The following is a 22,309-nucleotide window of genomic DNA, read 5'->3' on the forward strand; positions in this document are numbered from 1 at the left end:
TGAGCTAGTACATTCAATAAATAGTAGCTATTGGGCACCTGGGTGGCTCAGTTGGTTAAGCATCTGCCTTCAGCTCAGGTCATGATCCTGGGGTCCTCGGATCAAGTCCCGCATCGGGCTCCCTGCTCTTCAGGGAGTCTGCTTCTCCCTCTGCATCTCTCTCTCTCATGAATAAATACTTTTTTAAAAATCTTCAATAAATAAATAAATAGTAGCTGTCAGTGGGAGTTTTCCCCAGGGTCTACAGAAGCTTCAGGTGCCAGAAGCACCATGGACAGAGTTAGGAAGATTGTATGCCCCTGCCCAGGCTTATGACCAGTATCCTTGACAAAATAATTTATTTCAGAAAAAGTAGTCATCAGTGAGACCAGAATTCTGACTTGAACTTGGAAAGGGCAAACCTAGAACTCCCAAATACAACCTCTGGCTCATTCTCTTTCTCTCCTCTGTCCCAAAACAAAATCATCTCTCAAAACCACCAGTAAGGAAGTCTAGAAAGAAAACCTGCATTTGACACAACAGTCTTGATGAGGGGATAGTTCATTTAAAGGCCGAGAACTTTTTACTTTACCTGGTATTCTTCAAAGGTGGTAATGTAATGTGTATACACATTGCACAGACCCGAAATAACAATGGTCATATTCTGCATCCCATTGGTTGCAAATTCCTAGTGGGGGAAAGGTAGAGCCCAATAAAATTACTCTCCATCATAATGTATAATATTGACCCAGTTATACTTTACAATCATAGATGTGAGTCAATAGTAGAGGGTGTCTCTCCTAACATCATTCGTAACGATCAAAACTGCCTGGGAATGCAGAAGTACGATGTTCATAGTCCTTGAGGAAAAGTTAGAGCCATGACTACACTACAGTTGGGCAAGTCAATGGATCTGTGAACATCTTAGTGATTACATTTGCAGATATAGAATCTTCTTATAACTAAAATACAGATATTTTATCCATCCTAAAAAGTATAATGGGAGGATTCTAACTAACCATAGTGGGGTTATTTCCAACTCCAAGTAATAGGGCCTCTGTTGATCATGTCATTCTAGAACCATTTGCAATGCTTCCCGAATATAAATAAATACAGATAAAATACAAAACTCCTAACATGTGTTAGATTTTATTTAGACAGGACTTCATTAAGGTACTTAGGGTCATTTGTTATTTAATCCATAAAAACTATCAATTTTTAAATTATTAATTATTAATATATTATTTTATTATTGTTAAACATTTATTAATAATTATTAAATTATTAATATATAAATAGCAATACATTATTTCAACCTGATTCCTTATAATTTTTAAGCTTGTTCTTATCCCACTAATATTTCATATTCAGCTCTAGACATTACTTTCAAGAACTATAAAACTCTAGTCATCTCAGCAAAGATTAATTTAAAAGGTATCAGATCATAGGAATAGGGAATTCTTTTCTCTTCACCAAATATAAATGCATAAACATTTTATTTCATTTTTAACTTACTGTTTGAACTGCCTCTCGAAGTCTTCGTCCAGACATGGTCCTGAGTCAAGAAAACAAAAGTATCTAAGGGTTTTCCTACTCAGAATATATGCAAAGAATACAGAAGAACTTGTAGCGAGAGACAAATGTGATCCTGGCTCCTAACACAACATGGTAAGGTTCATAGGAGCTTTGTGGCAATGCAAAGCCAAACTTGAGCTTTTTCTCCCTGTCCTATCTTGAAAACAAATCCTAAACTGAAAACAGACAACTTGTAGGAGGGGAAAAGCCATCCTAAGTGAATATCACTGGCTAAGACTACAATCATTTTCCATTCATCGGAAAATGATTCAGCAGAAATATACTGTGCGTGTTCTATGTCAGTAAGAACTGAGGCAAGTAGAGAGTGCACTGCTCCTACCTAGGAAGAATTTATCATTTTGTTCCTTCATCGAATCCTTCAATAAAACACAGCACCTACTACAGAAGAGGCCCACTTCTAAATGCTAGGATTCAACAGGAGGAAGCTTACATTCCAGAGAGGGAAGATGTCAACAAGCAAATAAAAGAAGTGAGATGACAGTAGGTGCTATGGGGAATATAACGCAGGGTAAGGATGACAGGTGATGGTGGTTGTTCTTGTGATGATGAGGCCGGTGCTGATGCTGTGGGAATATGGCGGCGGCGGCGGCGGTGGTGATGGTGGTGGTGAGGGCAGCATCATATAGCGTCAGCACAATGGGGCATCTCTGTGAGAGATTGGAGCAGACAACTGAAGGAATAAAAGAGTCGGCTGTGGGGATAAGAGGAGGGTAAGTGTTTTAGGCAGAAGGAACCTTAAGTTCATAAGCTTTAAGACAGGAGCAGGCTTGCTGGTCTGAGAAATGCAATGAAGCCAAGCTGGCTGAAGCAGGGGTGAATCAGGGGGAGAGGTGTATCAAATCAGATCAGAGAGACTGCAGAGGGAAAAATCTCACAGGGCCCTGGTAGGATGTTGTAAGGGTTTAAGAATTTACCTGGAGTGAGATGGGAAGCCATTGGAGGGATGTGGACCCTGACTTGATTTAACTTAGCTTTTAAAGGGATTCCTCTGGCTGCAGTGTTGAGAAAAGGCTACAGAGGAGTAAGGGAGAAAGCAAGCAGGTGAGACAGGAGGTTATGGCAGTAATCTAGGGGAGAGCTCATGGTGGCTTAGACCAGGGAGGGAGTGATAGAAAGTGCTGGGCAGAATGTGCAGAATTTGCTGCAAGACTGAAAGTGGGGGAAATTGAAAAGAGAGAATTCAGGGATGACTCCAAGGCTTAGGGCCTGAACAACTGGAAAGATATAAAATTGCTACTTAGTAAGATGGGGAAGACTGCATTAGGAGCAGATTTCAAACAATCTTTCCTGCTTCTAATACTTCAACTGTTTCAAGGATCTGTATTTTGATACTATTTCAACTCTTTCTACTGACATAATAATGCACAACATCATTTCCATTTGGAATAAGTTTTTCAAATGTTTATGTTTGCTACAATTTACCCACTAGCCATACACATCGAAAGATTTACCTTTCAGAAGTCCACCAAAAGAGGGTTGGAATATTTGTCAGTGTTGCCAAAATGGCAGAGTGAGATACAAAGGAGTCGTTCAGAATCATCACCCATGAGAAGAAGTGATTCCAACAGAAACACATACACAATGACTACATTTTTAACTACAAAATAACAAAGAAGAACTTACGTCAACTCCCCAGGGATGGCAGTTATGGCCAAGGACCCAATCGTGATAATCTGAACATCAATAATATCTGGGTGCCAGGGATGAGGTTTTGTCAACTAAGAACCCAAAACATGAAACCTGTGTTAGGGATATTGTTCTTTCTATGGCCAAGAGACAGATTATGCTCACAAAATTTCCTTTATTAAAGGATTTACAATGTTTTCAGCTGGGTTTGGTGCTTTATCCTGCTACCACAGATTCTCTTTCTAATGAATGAGGTAGTATAAAATATTCTATCTGGTCATAGCAGAAGGATCTCAGACGCCAATGCCCCATCAACCTGCACTTCCTTTCTCATCAGTGAAATTTTTGGTGGACCGGGCATCCTAGCATCCCAATGTGTAACAGGTAACCAAGGGTTCTCTTGGAGCACTTAGTAAGATGGATAAGTAATTCTACATTTGGAACAGCTTGACTTAATGATTTCTCTTTTTACACTCAAAGCACTTTAAATTTGCAGTTACCAAGTCTTGCCTTACTTTCCAAGTTTTCTCCAAGACAATCTATCCTCTCCCATAGTCAGAGTCTCTCTATTCCTTCCTTTCCTCTCTTTCTTCTTCCTGAAGAATTTTAATTGAATATTAGGGGGAAAAACTTTATTCAAAAGTGTTTTCTACATCAATAATTTATATTATGAACATGGCGCAAACTTTTGACATTTAGAATGTGAAAATCCATGGTCCAAAGGAGTATTAAAAGAATATTGCTTTAGTTAATCGTGTTGTCTGAGTCATGAGAAAATTGAGACGTGAACATGTCCTTTTTATATGACCTGAGGATGCTTTTTTGTTCAGAGAATTGTATGTGAACTCCTGTCCTGGAGTCAACATAAATGAATCCTGAATAAGATAGATGTTGATTGAATTCTTCCTTTTCCACTGTTTTCATTATTGCAGTTATTTATCATAAATTCTAAGTCACAATATTTAATAATCATATCCCTTATTCCTTAGAGTTAGATTCTTAACATACATATTTTTAATATTAAAAATTTGATATGGAAATATTTGAATAAGAAATTCCCATGTCAACAAAGATCTATCATTTGTCTCTGACAATTCATAAGTTTTAAAATGACGATACACTAATTTTACCATGGTAGTCAAAATGCATTACCTCTCCAGTATGAAGAAGGATTGGCTTTGGTTTATGACACTGTTTGATTTCTTCAGATGGCTTGCCCAGGATTTGATCCCGAAGAGTGTCCCAAAATGGATCCCCTACTGTTGTCCCTGTTTAGTAACATAAGGATTAATTTGACTCCAACCCTCTGAAAAATGCCATCATTTTGACAAATATACAACAATGCCTTTATTGCAAAGATTTTATTAAGGTTGTTGCCCAATAATTCCAAACAGTTTGAATAATAGAAGAGGTAAAATTTCCTTTGCATCCTAAAATAGGAATCATTATTTAATTAGATCCCCATTGTGGCTGACAGACTAAAAGAGTATATCTTGTTCAACATCCTTAAAGTTTTGTTTCTATTGCCCTTCCTCGGCCATGTTGCAAATAAAAATAATACAATATAATTAACTATAGATTTACGAATGAAATCACTTTTTTTCCCATTTTAAAAACTAAAAATGAGAACTCCAACTTGAAGTACTGATTATTTGGCTTGGGGTCCACAGAAAAAGCCTCTCTTAACTCCCCACTTAATTATCTACACAAAATCACACTTAAATACCACAATCTGGGGAAAAGTTATGTTAACTCTGAAACCTATGAACTTAGAATCTATACTCCATTAGGGAAATACAACAATTATAAACATATATGGACCTAACAACAGAGCACCAAAATACATGAGCCAAAACTGACAGAAATGGAGGAGAAAGAGATACTCAACAGTAATAGTTGGAGCATGGATAACCCACTTGCACTAACAGATGGGACAACTAGTCAGAAGATCAACAAGAGAAAACGTGAGCAACACGAGAAGCCAAGTGGATGTAACAGGTACCTGCACACACCTCCCTTCATGCAACAAGAACATAACAGACACTCCTCTGCTGGCCATGAAATAAACCCCAATAAACGTTAAAGGGTATAAATCATGCAAAGTATGTTTTCTGGCCACAAAGTAATGCAATTAGGAATAAATAACAGAAGAAAATTTGGGAAACTCACAAATATGTGGAAATTAAGCAACACGATCATAAATAGATAGTGGTCAAGGAAGAAATTAAAAGGAAATATGAAAATGCTTTCAGATAAATGCAAATGAAGACACTGTATACGAAAACTTATGGGATGCAGTGAAAGAAGGGCTTAGAGAGAAATTTATATCTTTAATGACCATATTAAGAAAAAAAAGGTGACATAGCAAGAAGAGAAAGTAGAAAATATCAGCTTTTGTCACCCCACAGAAAACCACAATTAGTTACTAGCAAATGAAAATACTCCCAGGAGGGCTCAAGAATCCAATTAAGAACCTATGGAGCGGGGCGCCTGGGTGGCTCAGTCGTTAAGCATCTGCCTTCGGCTCGGGTCATGGTTCCTGGGATCCAGCCCCGCATCGGGCTCTCTGCTCAGCGGGAGGCCTGCTTCTCCCTCTCCCACCCCCCCAGCTTGTGTTCCCTCTCTCGCTGTGTCTCTCTCTGTCAAATAAATAAATAAAAATTAAAAAAAAAAAGAACCTATGGAGCGAAATACGGAATAATCACACAGAAAGGATCACTGGAAGGATTAACTTAGCTGAAACAGAGAGGAACAAAAAAAAGTACAGAGACTCTTGGTATCAGCCATATGGCAGGTGCCATCACAGTGCCCGGTGGTCTGCTCCATGGAGGACCCCAGTGGCCCCTGCTGCTCAACAGCCCCCATGACAGACTTCCTGTGGTTTTCACAGCAGAACACCCCGTAGTCTTCACTGGCACAGACCCCAGCAGCCTGCTTCACAGACACCAGCAACTTTCATGACTGAGGTCACCAATGGCCATCACCACCACGGACTGCCCCCCAGGGGATGAGATGTTGCTGCTCCTCATCCATAAGAAGATGCTACTGCATCACCCTGGGACCAGGCTTGTCAGCCTCCACCCCCAAGTGTGCCCCTGACCCCAGAGCTCCATCTGCTCCATCCACACCCATGTTTCAGAACCCAACGTCATGGCAGCACCACGTGTGCCTATGCTCCAGACCCTGGATCTGCAGCAGCTCAGCATGTACTCAAATCTTAGGCACTGGAGCCACCACCACTGCTGGCTATCCTGGACCCCAGAGCCACTGTCCTCAGCAAGCTCATGTGCTCTAATCCCCAGCTCCATGGCTGCTCCACATGTACGTACAACTCAGGCACAGAGTCACTACTACAACTGGAGAGCCAGTGCCCTGGACCCTGGAGCTGCCCCTGCTCCATGAGCACCTCTGCTCCAGATCTCAGATCTGTCACTGACCCATGGGCATTCGTGCCTCAGCCATCAGTACCACCACTGCTGTGAGGGCCCCCATAAGCCAAAAGGGAAAGAGATCAGGAGGATTTCAGCAGCAGCAGCCTGGAGATGCCAAGAGCACCGATGGCAGCTGCAGACACACACAGCCTTGGCATTTGAGGACCCACGCAGTCTTCACCAGTGCTGACCTAAGCTGACAGAGCTACATGGAGACTACGCCACTTGGCCTGCCCTGGATCTGGAACTGCCACAGCTCACCCACCCAATGTCCCTGCACACACCCATGGGTAAAGGTCTCCCCCAACGACAACCAGTCTACAAAGTCTAAAAGAGGTGACTGCTCTATCAAATACACAGACAAAATTCAAGGCTCTAAGAAACAACAAAAATCAAGGAAGCATGACACCACCCATGGAACACAATAAATATCCAACAATGGATCCCAAAGAAATGGAGATCTATGACTTGGCATACAAATAATTCAAAATAATTTTTTAAAGATTTTATTTATTTATTTGAGAGAGAGAGAGTCTGCACATGTGCAGGGGTAAGGCGCAGAGGGAGAGGGAGAGGCAGACCCCCCACTGAGCAAGAAACCTGACACGGGGCTTGTTCCCAGGACCCTGAGATCATGACCCGAGCCAAAGGCAGATGCTTAACTGACTGAACTACCAAGGCACCCCTCGAAATAATTTTTTTAAGAAAGCTCAACAACTACAAGAGAACACAGTTAGACAACAAAAACAGGAAAATAATATATGAACAAAATGAGAAGTTCAACAGAAAGACAAAATCATTAAAAAAAATAGAAATTCTGGAGCTGAAGAATACAGTGAATGAAATGACAACACAGTAGAGTGTACCAACTGTCGATTTGATCAAGCAGAAGAAATAATCTGTCAATTCAAAGACAAGTCATTTGAAATTATCCAATCAGAGGAGGAAAATAAAAATAAAACAGTGAAGAAAGCCTACATGAATTATGGAACAGAAAATGCTAAAGGGAGTTCTTCAAACTAAAATACAAGGATACTACATAAAAGATATGAAAGTATAAAACTCACTGGTAAAGGTAAGTAGATAGTTAAGACTAGTCTAATATGATAATGGTAGTATATAAATCACTGAAGTATGAAGGTTAAAAGACAAAAGTATTAAAAATAACTCAAGCTACAATAATCTGTTAATGGATACAGAATATAAAAAGATACAAATTATGACATCTAAAACATAAGATATGGGAAGAGGAGATAAAAGGGTAGTTTTTGTATGCAATTAAAGGTAAATTATCAGCTTAAAATAGACTGTTATAACTATAGAATGTTTTATATAAACCTCATGGTAACCAAAAAGCAAATACCTATAGTACATATGCAAAACATAAAGGAATCAAAGCATACTACTACTGAAAATCACCAAATCATAAAGGAAGACAGAAAGAGAAGAAGAAAGGAACAAGGGAACTACAAAACAACCATAAAATAATAAGATGGCATAGTAAGTACTAACTTTTAAATAATTACTTTAAAAGGAAATGGCTTAAAGTCTCCATACAAAAGGTATAGAGTGATTGAATGTGGGGGGAAAAACGACCCAACCATATACAGCCTACAAGAGTTCACTTCAGCTTTAAGAATACACATAGGCTTAAAGTGAAGGGTTGGATAAATATATTCCACACAAATGGAAACCAAACGTGGGCAGAAGAATACTTACATCTGACAAAACAGACTTTAAATAAAAAACTGTAACAAGAGACAAAGAAGGTCATTATATAATGCTAAAGAGGTCAATTCATCAAGATGAGCTGACAATTGTAAATATTTATGCACTCAATATTGGAGCACCTGAATATATAAAACAAAGATTAACAGATATGAAGGGAGAAATGAACAATACAATAATAGTAGGGAATTTTTACCGCACTTTCAACAATAGACAGATCATCCTGACAGAAAATCAAAAATGAAATGTTGGACTTGAACCACACCTTAGACCAGAACATTTCATCCAACAGCAGCAGAATACATATTCTTCTCAAGTGCACACAACACTCTCCAGGAGAGGTCATATGTTAGGTAACAAAACAAGCCTCAGCAAATTTAGAAGACTGAAATCATACCAGCTATTTTTTCTGAGGAAACTAGAAATCAATACTAGGAGGACAACTAGAAAATTCACCAATATGTGGAGGTTAAACAATACACTACTGAACAACTAATGGGTCAAAGAAGAAATCAAAATGGAAATAACAAATATCTCAAAACAAATAAAATTAGAAACACAGCATACCTAAACTTATGGGCCCTGCAAAAGAAGTTCTGAGAGGGCAATTTATAATGATAAACCCTTACATTAAGAAAAACAGAAGGGCACCCGGGTGACGCAGTCAGTTAAGCGTCTAACTCTTGGTTTGGGCTCAAGTTGTGATGTCAGGCTCATGAGATCGAGCCCCACATCAGGATCCAGGCTCAGTGAGGAGTCTGCTTGAGAATCTTTCTCTCCCTCTCCTGGTCCTCCCCCGTGCTTGCACTCTCTCTCTCTAAAATAAATATATACATCTTTTTTATAAAAGGAAAGAGAGAAAGAAAAAAAGATAATAAACAACCTAACTTTACACCTCAAGGAACTAGAAGAAGAAAAACAAACAAAAGCCAAAGTTAACAAAAGGAAGGAAATAATAAAGATCAGAGCAGAAATAAATAAAACAGAGACCGGAAAGACTAATAAAACTAAGAGCTCGTTTTTTAAAAAGATAAATAAAATTGACAAACCTTTAGTTAGACTAAGGAAAAAAGAGAGAAGACTCAAAGAAAAGCAGAAGTGAAAGACAAGACACCACATCTGCTGCCACAGAAATACAAAGGATCGTAAGAGATGACCATGAGCAATTTTACACCACCAAATTGGAAAACCTAGAAGAACTGTATAAATTCTTAGAAACATACAAACCACCACCGTGCAAACCACTAAGTCATGAAAAAAATAGAAAATTTGAGCAGGCAAATGAGTAAGGAGATTGAACCAGTAATCAAAAGCCTCCGAACAAAGAAAAGCCCAGGACCAGACGGTTTTACTAGTGAATTCAACCAAACATTTAAAGAAAAATTAGTGCCAATCCTTCTCAAACTCCTTCCAAAAATTGAATAGGAGGGACTACTCCACAACTTGTTTTGCAAGACCAGCATTACCCTGATAACCAAAACCAGATAAGGACATTACAAAAAAAGAAAAATTTAGGGTGATATCCCTGAGGAATATAGAAGCAAAAATCCCGAACAAAATACTAGCAAACTGAATTTAACAACAGATTAAGAGGATCACACACCATGGTCAAGTGAGATTTATTTCTGGGTAGTTCAAAAGATGCAAATAAATAAATATGACACAACCTATTAATAGAGTGACAGATAAAAATCATCCGATCAGCTCTGTAGATGCAGAAAAAGCACTTGACAAAATTGAACATCCTTTCATGCTAAAAACTGGACATATTGGGTGCTGAAGGAATGTATATCATATAATAAAGGTCATATATGACAAACCCACACTTAACAGTGAGAGGTTGAAAGTTTCCCACTCAGATTAGGAGCAAGATAAGAATGCCCACTCTCACCGCTCCTATTCAATGTCATATACAACTTCTCTTCCGCTTAGAATTTAAAAACCAACATTCTCTGTTCAGCTGTTAATGTTGGGATCCATATTTAGTTTTACAAGCTTTTCCCTGTTTTTGGTTTTGCTTTGGGTTTTTGGCTCAGGAATTTTGTTTGTTTGTCAATAAGAAATGTAAGAGTAGGTGTTAATAAATTCCAGTTCTATAATGTCAAGAATTTAAAAATTTAAGAATGGATTGGTTAAAAATGCTTCATATTTGAAAAAACTGGACTCGAATATCTTAAACTCTTTGTGCTTTCTCCCCCTTCCCCTTTTAGTACGAGGTGTTTGTGGGGTGAAGGGTGTGCCTGTCTCAAGCCCTTTCCACCACATTGGTAAGATTCTACTCCCTGCAAAGGAACACAGCAGGCTGGGCCTGTTTGGGCATGTTTGCAGAGATTGGTGGGCCTTCCCAGAAAGTAACATCTCACCAGCCATGTTCTAGGGAGAGAGGCCTCTGCCCATTTCTCTGGTAGAAAACGTAACAGTTTCTCTCAGAAGGAAACAGTATCCCTATTCAGTAGGACTTCTGATGAATGGTAGTGTGTCTTCCTTTCTAACCCGGCAGCACCCCTCAACCCCAATTTCAAAAAAGCCATAGCCAGAGCAATTAGGCAAGAAAACGAAATAAAAGGCATTGAAATTGGAAAGGAACAGTAACATTATCAGATGGAAGAAGACAAATCCTGGAGGTTCTCACTTCTATGTGGAATCTATAAAAGCCAAAATCGTAGACACAAGAGTAACATGACTGTTGTTAGGGGCTAGGGTGCAGGGAAGATGGGATTTGTACCTGGGTCGCAGGGTTTAGCCACAGAATGGAATGAAGTGCTGATCAATGGTACGACACAGATGAACCTCGAAAACATGATGCTAAGTGAAAGAAACCAACCCAAAATGCCACATATTCGATGATTCCATTTACAGGAAATGTCCAGAATAGGAAAATATAGAGACAGAAAGATCAGGGGTTGCTTAGGTCTGGGGGAGATGAGGGGTGGGGGTTGTGATACCTAAAGAGTATAGCGTTGCTTTTTGACGTGTTGAAAATGCTCCAAAATTGACCGTGGGGATGGTTACCTATATCGGCAGACGCTAAAAACCACTGAACTATACACTTTGAATGGATACATCACATGGTATGTGAATTATATCTCAATAAAGCTGTTAAAAATTATTGGACCACCCCGGATGAAATATTACCAGGAAAGATGAGCCGAATGTCTCAAATTGCAACTGTATTCATTAATTTGTCAATGAATGGTTCCAAAATACACATATATAAAAAGCAAGAATGAAAGAAGCCAAAATGTTTCCTACAGGTGAAACTCGTCCATTTTCCACTTTCTCTACTTACAGTGCATGTTATTACAGAGATGATCAGGAGGAAGCCTACAAGCCTTTCTAAATTTGTGGAAGAGGACTTGGCAGCCCATGTTTGGGCTCCTGAAGGCCTCTGCCCTGAGGACTTTGGGCTTCAGTAAAGGAACCAGAGAAAGAGGCATTCATTAGCAGATAACAGAGCAAACTCCTACTGTTGAAGGTACAACGACAATCCCGCTCTGTACTCCTCCCAACTCCACCCTAGCACGCCAGACCCATTAAAAACCGTCCATCTGTAGACTGAGGCTGAAATGCAAAGGGAAGTTGTCTCCGACTCTTTTTGAATCAGCGGAAGCTAAGTTCCAGAAGACACACATCCCTGGGAATTCTGGCTGTCATGGACACACGAGGCAAGCACACACACCCCCGCGTCTAAAGATAATAGTAAAAAATCATAAATGTACGGAGACCATTTGACCCTTCAGAACCTGGAACCACAGATTTCATCAGACGGAACCTCACCCTGCGTAAAATTGAGGCTCCCAAATCCGTCGACTGTCCCAGCCGCAAAACTGTAGCCCAGTGCTGGTTTACACGTTTTTGTCTAAAGGGGAGAAGAACACAAGGTAAACACAAACAAGAAACAGAAGTTAAACTTCAAGTAAGCCATGAGATCAGCCCAGAGCTTCACCCTTGTGCCATCATCAGCGTGATTCAATGATACTTACCGTGTGTGTGGAGTTGAGTTGGATGGTGACATCCGTCATATTCACCCACTGATGAGCTGCAGCCAGTGGTCCAGTGACCTCCTGGGAGGCAGAGGCATATAGTTCCTAGAAAACCCACACATGCTTACTGTTAGAAGCAAAATCCAGCAACCGCACTACTGGGTATTTACCACAAAGATACAAATGTAGTGATCCGAAGGCGTACGTGCACCCCGATGTTTATAGCAGCAATGTCCACAATAGCCAAACTGTGGAAAGAGCCAAGATGTCCATCGACAGATGAATGGATAAAGAAGAGGTGGTATATATACACAATGGAATATTATGCAACCATCAAAAGGAATGAGATCTTGCCATTTGCAACGACGTGGATGGAACTGGAGGGTGTTATGCTGAGTGAAATAAGTCAATCAGAGAAAGACATGTATCATATGACCTCACTGATAGGAGGAATTCTTAATCTCGGGAAACAACCTGAGTGTTGCTGGAGTGGTGGGGGGTGGGAGGGATGGGGTGGCTGGGTGATAGACATTGGGGAGGGTATGTGCTATGGTGAGCGCTGTGAATTGTGCAAGACTGTTGAATCACAGATCTGTACTTCTGAAACAAATAATACATTATATGTTAAAAAAAAAAAAAGAAGAAGAAGATAGCAGGAGGGGAAGAATGAAGGGGAGTAAGTCGGAGGGGGAGACGAACCATGAGAGACGATGGACTCTGAGAAACAAACTGAGGGTTTAAGCGGGGGGGGACGGGTTAGCCTGGTGATGGGTATTAAAGAGGGCACGTTCTGCGTGGAGCACTGGGTGTTATGCACAAACAATGAATCATGGAACACTACATCAAAAACTAATGATGTAATGTATGGTGATTCACATAACATAATAAAAGAAAAAAAAGAAGCAAAACAGCTAAAATGAATAGTACTGACTGCGCCCAGTAAGTACCAATTTGGAAAAGCATGTGCCCACCAAGTTCTGTTTTGCTGGCTGCTTAGAAAGGGCCACTACCCTCATGATTCTCTCTGCCAACCCCAGTGTCTTCCAGACGCGGGGAGGCCCTGAGACCTTGACCTGTGTCCATTCCCCCCACAAACAGGACATTCTAGTGATAGAGGCTGCGGCACAAAAAGCCTCCCTCAAGAAAATTTAAGATGAGGAGGAGGAGGGGCCAATGACTGTCTTTGCCAGAATGAGAGCATAACCTCGGGGGTTCTCCCTCAGAAGCTGCAAGTCCTCTGACGGGGCTGGTGCCAAAGGGTGGCTGGAAAGACTCCCCACCCCCCCACCATCCGCCTTTTGAGGGTTTTTTTTCCCCCGTAGGGTGAACTGATGCTTTTTCCATCTCGTGGCAAATGTGAGTCAGCCTGTTTGGAAACACTGGCTTGTATTGATCTGTACCACATATGGGGGGCCAATCCTACCTCGGCGCATGCCCGTTTGCCTGACACCTGATGGTCTCCCCCATCCCCGATTTGACAGCCACATGGGGGTTCTCGGGGTGAGCTCTCAGTAACACCAGCTGCCTCCCCGATAAGGAGCGAGTTGAAGAGAATCCAGAATGTGGGACAAATCCCTCTGACTCCCAGGCCCAGAACAGTAACAAAATTTCTGACACCAGACTTGTTAATCTAGAACCATCCACTGATAATACCACAGTAATTAAAAAGAAACTGCTGCAGGTAGGCTGGCTGGTGTCTAATGTTTTTAAAGGTGCTTTTGTTCTTCCTTAATTGCTCCTGAAACATTTCAGAACCCATGGAGCAAAATATTTACTGAAACATATGCACGGACTCACACACATGCAACAAAGATACGAGTTACCCACACAAAGGAAGAGATCGAACCATGGAAGAGATCTCGGCTTGAGGTCACCCTTGGTCTTTTCAATCAGAAATCTGTCTCCAGAGGACTGGACACAAAACACAGGGGCAAAATGGAAGATACAATTTTGCAGAGGGAGAAGCACAGAGCAACCCATAATCATCTCACTATAGACCTGATTTGCTCCTCCTCCAAAAATGTCTTAAGAAGAGAAGAAAAGAAAATATAAGATGGACAATTGGGGCATATTGAAGACTAGGAACTAATTTGAATCCAAACTGCAGGCATGGGGAGCTGTGTCGCTCCGTCTGGCCTTGTCACTGAAGACGTTAAGAACAGTCAGGCATGGGGCGCCTGGGTGGCTCAGTCGGTTAAGCCACTGCCTTCGGCTCAGGTCATGATCCCAGGGTCCTGGGATCGAGTCCAGCATCAGACTCCTTGCTCAGCGGGGAGCCTGCTTCTCCCCCTGCTTGTGCTCTCTGACAAACAAATAAATAAAAGCTTAAAAAAAAAAAAAAAAAAACAGTCGGGCAACTGGGCAGCAAAGGCCGAGAGAATCTGGATCAGTCCGGTCATGCCTGACGCCATGTTAGCTGATATCCTTACACTATTTATCACCGTGGTCGGAAGCAAGCACTCAGGCTGAAACAAGCCTGCTTCCTTGGTTTTTCAAGGACTTCGTATAGCCATCAGGGAAATTCAAATCAAAACCACATTGAGATACCACCTTACGCCAGTTAGAATGGCAAAAATTGAGAAGGCAAGAAACAACAAATGTTGGAGAGATTGTGCAGAAAAGGGCACCCTCTTAACACTGTTGGTGGGAATGCAAGTTGGTACAGCCACTTTGGAAAACAGTGTGGAGGTGCCTCAAAATATTGAAAATAGAGCTACCCTATGACCCAGCAATTGCACTCCTGGGTATTTACCCCAAAGACACAGATGTAGTGAAAAGAAGGGCCATATGCACCCCACTGTTCATAGCAGCAATGTCCGCAATAGCCAAACTGTGGAAGGAGCCGAGATGCCCTTCAACAGACGAGTGGATAAAGAAGATGTGGTCCATATATACAATGGAATCTGACTCAGCCATCAGAAAGGATGAATACCCATCTTTTAGAGCAACATGGATGGGACTGGAGATTATGCTAAGTGAAATGAGTCAAGGAGAGAAAGTCAATTATCATATGGTTTCCCTTATTTGTGGAACATAAGGAAGAGCATGGAGGACATTAGGAGAAGGAAGGGAAAAATGAAGGGGGGGGCAATCGGAGGGGGAGACGAACCATGAGAGACGATGGACTCCGGGAAACAAACTGAGGGTTCTAGAGGGGAGGGGGGTGGGGAATGGGTTAGCCTGGTGATGGGTATTAAAGAGGGCACGTTCTGCATGGAGCACTGGGTGTTATACGAAAACAATGAATCATGGAACACTGCATCAAAAATGAATAATGTATTGTATGATGACTAACAACCTAATAAATTAAATTAAATTAAAAAAAAAAGTCAGATGAGCAGCAAGAGAGAGGTTCCTGTGTCCTTTGGGAAGCAGCCTTCCTAGCAGGCCAGTGCTAGCAGACTCCAGGACCAGCGTGAGCCCTTGCTGCCTCTTACCATTACCGACTTTGTCATGAACACTGTCGGTGGATTTTAAAGAACAAGATTAAATGAAGTTGAAAGAAGTGGGGCCCGCGGCTGACCTTCGCTCTCTGGTATATGATCCGTCCTATAATCTGCGTGCTGTTGAGCATATCCTCTCCCGGTCCCATAGCAATGCACGTGCTAGACTGCAACACAGGGAGACAAGACGGACTCTCAGTGAAATAAGCAATGGTTTTAAGGAATGCAAAATTACAAGGGAAGCTAAGCAAACATAGTTTTAAACCCACATTCTAGCATTTCTTGTCAGTCTCTCAATCTACAGATTATGAGAAGCAAAATCATTCATGGCAATGGAGCCGCGAAGATCTTCCGAAATCACGTGTCGCAGCGCCTTACTTTTATGGGTAAGGACACCGAGGCTCAGGTGGGTTGGACGATTTGTCAGAGCTTACAGGTAGCTAATATGTGAGCTAAGACCTAAAGCCAAGTTCCCCATTGGTTGCACGTTTTCCTACCTGTCTGTTCTTGCCTAAGGCTCATGATTGCCTTCAATTGAAACTCAGTTAAAATTATATTGGAACAACTAGATTATCCTCTGGGAAAGATCAGTACATAAATCTGGCTCTTTACTTCACTTCTTATACCAGGAAATTTTGAGATTGACCAGATACTTATATATTATAATTGAAAATTAAAAAGTATTAAAAGAAAATATGGATGAATACTTTCTTAATACCTTTTGATTCATCCATACTGAGTTGGGTTTTCTCTTATTTGCAGTCAAAAGCATCCTATATGTGTATCAAAATTATTACATTGTACACCTTAAAATTATACAACGTTGTATGTCAATTACATCTCAATAGAGCTGGGAGGGAAAAAAGCAAAAAAAAAAAAATCCTAATGGATATACAATGGAATATGGATGAAATAGGTAATTTACAAAAATGAAGTATACATGGCCATTCAACATTAAAATATATTCAGTCTCATGAATAACTAAATATAAATTTAAACTACAAAGAACTCTGCGTGTTGTGTTGGCAAAGACTGAAAGGTTAATAAACCGGGTGTCGGTGAGGGTTTGGGGAAACTGTCACTCATGCTCTGTTAGCGGGAACGGGACTGACAGACACCTCACGGTGGCTCTGCTTTCTCTTTGACAGCAAATTCACTTCTAAGAATTTGCCCTAGGGGCGCCCTGGTGGCTCATTCGGTTAAACGTCCGGCTCTTGGTTTCAGCTCAGGTCTTGACCTCAAGGTCGTGGGATCGAGCCCCACATCAGGCTCCGCGCTTAGCGGGGAGTCTGCTTGCGAGTCTCTCTCCCCCTCGGCCCCTTCCAAGTAAATAAATAAATCTTAAAAAAAAAAAAAGAATTTGTCCTAAGGTGAAACTCATACACGCATGAAAATATGTACAACATAGTGACCAGAGCATGTTTATATGATGGAAGGAAAACCAGAAGAGAGGGGATGTGAAGGAAGAGAGCGGGGAGGGAAAGAAAGCTCTCATCAGCAGGGGATTGGTGAACTCATTTAGGGTACTTAACATTGAAAACTATGGCATTAGTTTAAGTGTTGTTTTCAAGTATACTCACTGGAAACAAGAAAGCAGGTTCCAGAACAGCATTACGGTAGGACCTCATTTAAATACAACTGTACATGCAGACCGGTGGCTGGACACAGACCATTAAATCTTTAACAGATTCATTGGGGGGTTAGGGGCTGCTCGTTTACCTGTCTTGTTTTCTGAACTTTTCAGTATTGTTTGAGTCTTTAACAAGCATATATCTTTTTTTACATCAAAGCTAGTTTCTAAAGTTCAAAAAAATCTGTTTGAAGAAGCAACACTAAAGCAAAAGACATGGCAACATTTGCCCATTTCCCTCTTTCGGTTTCTTCAGCGAATCACGATTTTCTTCAGAAAGGCATCTCCTCTTTAACAGTCTGTGATTCTATTCCCAGTTCCAGGTCAGTCTAAGATGATGACGGCCATTCCCTGGGCATTGCCGAAGACTGGAAAGAAACCCCGGCTTATGCCAATCAACACAAACCATTTCCCCAGGAACTGCTTTGGTCCAGGAATGGGGTCAGTCCATTGACCCATTTGGGCCAAAAAGAACTTTTATTCCATGGTTAGAAGAGAGGTTTTCTCTGTCTCCTACCGTATATGGGGTGGGAGTGGGGGGGGGGGAGAAGGAGACCCCTTCCTCAGTACTGACTGCCCTCTTGCAAACAGGAGGGAAGCCAATCTAACAGATGGAGCGGAACAGAGAGAAACAGAATTCTGTTGCGGGAGAGGGTATGATTTTGTTGTAATTTTTTATGATTACAAAGTATGCTAATGGTAGAAAAAAATGCAAAAGTGTATAAATAGAATAAAAACAATAAATAAGATAAACAGAATAAATACCCCCTATAATAATGCCAAACAGAGAAAACCAGGGTTAACAATTCAGTGTGTTTCGCTTTGTCTTTTTACTATGACACATTTATTTTCAAAACTGCAATCATGAATATGCAATATTAAAGCCAATTTTCTTAATCAACATCATGTACTATGAACTTTTTCCCACATTAAGTATTCCAACACAACACACTGAGCTGATGCACAATATTCTATTGCAAATAGGTCTCATAATTTATTTAAGCATTTCATCTCTGAATTTTGGAATTTAACAAGTAATCTTTAAATCTAATGATTAAAGATCAATTATTGGGAAAAAAAGATCAATTATTGACTTAATTGTTGAATTGTTGATTAATTATTGAATTAATATTGTGTGGAAATTTTACAAATGAAGGGTAATAAAGGGAGAGTTTCTATATAAAAAAAATGGTAATATATAACAGAAAAATAGAATTGTTAAAACCATACTACTCATTGGGTGGCATTGACTAGAATAGGAATAGAAGTAATAGCCCAGAAACGATGTTTAATAAAAGTAATATCACAGGTGACATGTTCTAAAGACAAAAAGAATAAGAGCCCAGAAACTAGCATCTGTTGCTCAAGTCAAAGCCGGAAAAAACCCTAAATGAACATGGCAGAGAAGCAGTTAAATAAACAACGGTAGAGCCGTTCTTGTTGTCTTTAAAACCTACCACACAGACCTATATATAGTCATAAAAAGATTTTTTAAGACCTATGAGGTGGAAAACTCGAGTCCCAGACCAATAAAAAAATCAATAAATAAGTTACGAAATTTTATTCATGAATACTTAAGTGAGTATGTAGAAAGAGGTGTGACAGTCATAACTCACGGGGAGGCAGGGAGGAAGGGAGTGAATCAAACTCACTTATTACGGCTGTCTGTGTTTTCCATGTTGCATGAGTTTTTACAGCAAGATTTTTTGCTTGTGATTTTATTTTTATTTCATTTTTTTAAAGATTGTATTTATCTATTTGAAAACAAGCAGGGGGAGTGGCAGAGGGAGAAGGAGAAGCAGGCTCCCCGCGGAGCAGGGAGCCTGATGCAGGACTCGATCCCAGGATGCCGGGATCATGACCTGAGCCGAAGGCAGACGCTTAACTGACTGAGCCACTCGAGCGCCTGTTTGTGATTTTAAAGAAAAGAAGAAAAAATGTTGATCTTATATTTTTTTTAAAAACCTATAGACTTTACCATCAGTGAGAAACATCGCAGGCAGGCAGTTTCTGGTACTAACTCGTGACGTGAGAAATGCCAAGGCGAAGTGTTTCAGACTGTCCAAATTTGGGGAAGGGTACCGCATCTCTGACACTGACTAACTTCACTTAGTGGTCAATCCAATGGGAAACTAGAATTTTACCCAACCCGAATTTAGTGGGTGCTTCTGAGAAGGGGAAAAGCTAGCAGTCCGTAGGCCTGTGTATACTTGAGGAAAACATAATTATAAGTTAATGGTGGATATTTAAACGTAAAGTGCACATGAGATGCAAAAACAAAGATTTCATGGCACGATTACCTACCCCACCGATAGGACAAGAGCTATTGGCATTATCACAAGACTCTCCTGTGTTGACACAGCGTGGGCCGAGAATATTGGGGGACACATCTCCCAGGTTTGATGAAGCAAAGGCTGCTACATATGGTCCCTGCCAAAAGAAACATCCAAGTGTCTTTTATTCTTTCTTATTTCCCATAATGACTTCCATTAAGAATGCAAACATTCAATCCACTCTGGTGAACAATTCAAAATCATTTGCAGACAATTAAAAGGAGGAGGTATAACATTCTGAGAAAATTTCTGAAAAAAAAATTCACATTGCAGTCCACATACATACTACTACCCATGATATTCCAATGATCAATAACGCCGTCTCAAATAGGAGAGTTTCAAACCTGTGCCACAAACAGAAACATTTTGACAAAAAACACAGCATACAACAACAACAACAACGACAACAAATCGTAAGACGCTGACTCATCAAGCTATTCTCTGGTTTTGTATCTGGAGCTCAGAGATTTTCCTTGAAAAATAAATCTACTGGCTGAAAAAAAAATATCATGAATCCAGATTTTCCTGTGGCAAAACTGAACCTAAATATAGTGTCCACCATCTAGATCTGCCTCCGTGTAGCTTTTCTCTTATCCCTTCAACCTGAAGTAACAACACAGAACGTTTCTGAGTGGTGCAAGACTTTAACCTCAACCCAGCTAGCTGGTCTACCATTCCACCTTCAATGTCTTCAGTTTTCTTAGGGAAAGAGATAACGGAGATCATGTGTCTCTTTGCATACCAAAAAGATAACTTATCTCAAAGGGCCGAGCAGCCAGTGATCATAAATGGGAACTTCCTTTCTTTCCCTAAAACTCAATCTAAAATGAAAAAAAAAAGTGTTTTGTCAACAAGGAGCTAAAAGATCAGATCAAATGTTCACAGGACCAATAACTTTTTTATCATCATACACCTTTTAGATATTTATTCTAGTCAAGGGCCTGGGGCTCTCATCCTCCTCTATTCTTCTGCATTTGGGACTTGAACACTAGGGTCACACAGAGCAGGGTCCCCCCTCACCACTTAGCTGTCTGTAGTCGCGAATTTACACAGAGTTTTCTGAAGTACACGACTGAGGTCCAGCCCTCATCTCTAATTGCAGCCCTCATTGCGTTTCAAAGTTAAAAAACAAGTCTGGTGCCCCAGGGCTGTCTCTGACTTTGGCCTTAGGGAAGGAAAGGAAGACAAACTCCTTGAAAGGAAATTCACCATTAACAGGGAAATTCGGACCAGTGAAAAAGATGCATCACCTTGTCCTCAGTCGGGTTAACACTTATTAACTTATTAACACTTATTAACACCTCAGTCGGGTTAATACCTCTGAAAACAAAAGTAAACATCAACACAGCTTATCATATTTCCAAGTTGGTCAAAAACTAATCCATATTGCCAAAATCTTGAACTTGTCCTTCCTTATCCAACCAATTGTAACTGTATGAAGCCATCCATATAAGTAGTATTTGACACAGTTAGCCATTTTTAATTTTTCTTTCCCCATCAGGGAGGATGGAGAATTCTTTTTTATCCGAGCATGTGAGTATGTGACATCCATGATGATGCTTGACGCTGAAGATTTGAATCAGCTGTTCTTTTGTTGTTCAGTTGGCCACTGTATAGTACATAATTAGTTCTTGATTCAGTGTTCAATGATTCATTACTTGAATCAGCTCTTCTGAGCACTGCATGAATGGTGATACTCAGCACATTAAGATGATGCTTTCAATGACACAAATTCTCACCTGTCCAGGTAGGTAGCCTTTGTTCTTCTCTTGCTCAAAAAGGTAAGAGGCATAGCCCATGTTGTCGCTATTGACGAGATGATTGCTATTGTTCATGCTGACCGGATGGATGGCAAACCAGCTGTAGAAGAACAAGGAGCCCTTGCTTCGTGAAGAGAACCAGACAATGGGGCCAAAAACAATGACGGGTAGCTTAAGTTTTCCCCAGCAGGAAAGGAAATTCTTTTTAAATGAGAGGCATTCCACATTCAGATTCTTTCATTGTTGATGAGCTTAAATGATTAGTAATATACTCCAAAAGTCTAATCGTTTACTTAAATTAAAAATACAAAACTCTATTTTTATAACTATCTCATCATCATCATCATCATCATCAATATCAAAAGCTTTTAACAAGAGCCAAGATCGGTCAGTGACCAGACGATATAGCTAACGCACTGTATAGGCACAGACTTTGTCCTTTAAGACAGGTGCACATAATAATTATTAAAATCAATCCTATCTAATTCAGCAGATATTTACTGAGAGTCTGCTGTGTGCTGAGCACTGAATAAACTGCAGTTTACGCTCAGAATCTTGCAGAAGACAAAGATGCAAACAAACGGCTTTAATACAGTGTGGCAAATGTTGTAAAGAAATAGGCATCAAGTATTTGGGGATCACAGATGACTAGCAATTAATTCGTAAGGGCATTCCAGGGAAAAGGCACAAGAGAGTTAAGTGCAGAGAGGTGTGAAAAAGGCTATTATACATAATTTGATGTATCCTTGTGCATAGTAATACCTCGTTTAAGCGTAGAGCTACACAGTTTATGAACTAAT

The 22,309-nt window shown here is 40.5% G+C and overlaps 1 protein-coding gene across 3 annotated transcripts in view; it reads right to left on the minus strand.

Annotated features, from left to right (window-relative positions):
* Positions 1–22,309, minus strand: part of ASAH2 (N-acylsphingosine amidohydrolase 2) — a 100,192-nt gene that overhangs the window by 17,760 nt on the left and 60,123 nt on the right. For all 3 annotated transcript variants that reach the window (XM_035724101.1, XM_035724102.1, XM_035724100.1), the window contains 9 exons: positions 21,489–21,609; positions 19,721–19,846; positions 15,867–15,953; positions 12,344–12,448; positions 12,138–12,219; positions 4,354–4,469; positions 3,199–3,293; positions 1,495–1,534; positions 572–667 (listed from right to left, as the gene is read on the minus strand). In XM_035724101.1, the coding sequence (XP_035579994.1) occupies positions 572–667; positions 1,495–1,534; positions 3,199–3,293; positions 4,354–4,469; positions 12,138–12,219; positions 12,344–12,448; positions 15,867–15,953; positions 19,721–19,846; positions 21,489–21,609 (868 nt within the window). The remainder of the gene's footprint in view (positions 1–571; positions 668–1,494; positions 1,535–3,198; positions 3,294–4,353; positions 4,470–12,137; positions 12,220–12,343; positions 12,449–15,866; positions 15,954–19,720; positions 19,847–21,488; positions 21,610–22,309) is intronic.

Source organism: Zalophus californianus, chromosome 15 (genome assembly GCF_009762305.2).
Source record: "Zalophus californianus isolate mZalCal1 chromosome 15, mZalCal1.pri.v2, whole genome shotgun sequence".
Taxonomy (NCBI): domain Eukaryota; kingdom Metazoa; phylum Chordata; class Mammalia; order Carnivora; family Otariidae; genus Zalophus; species Zalophus californianus.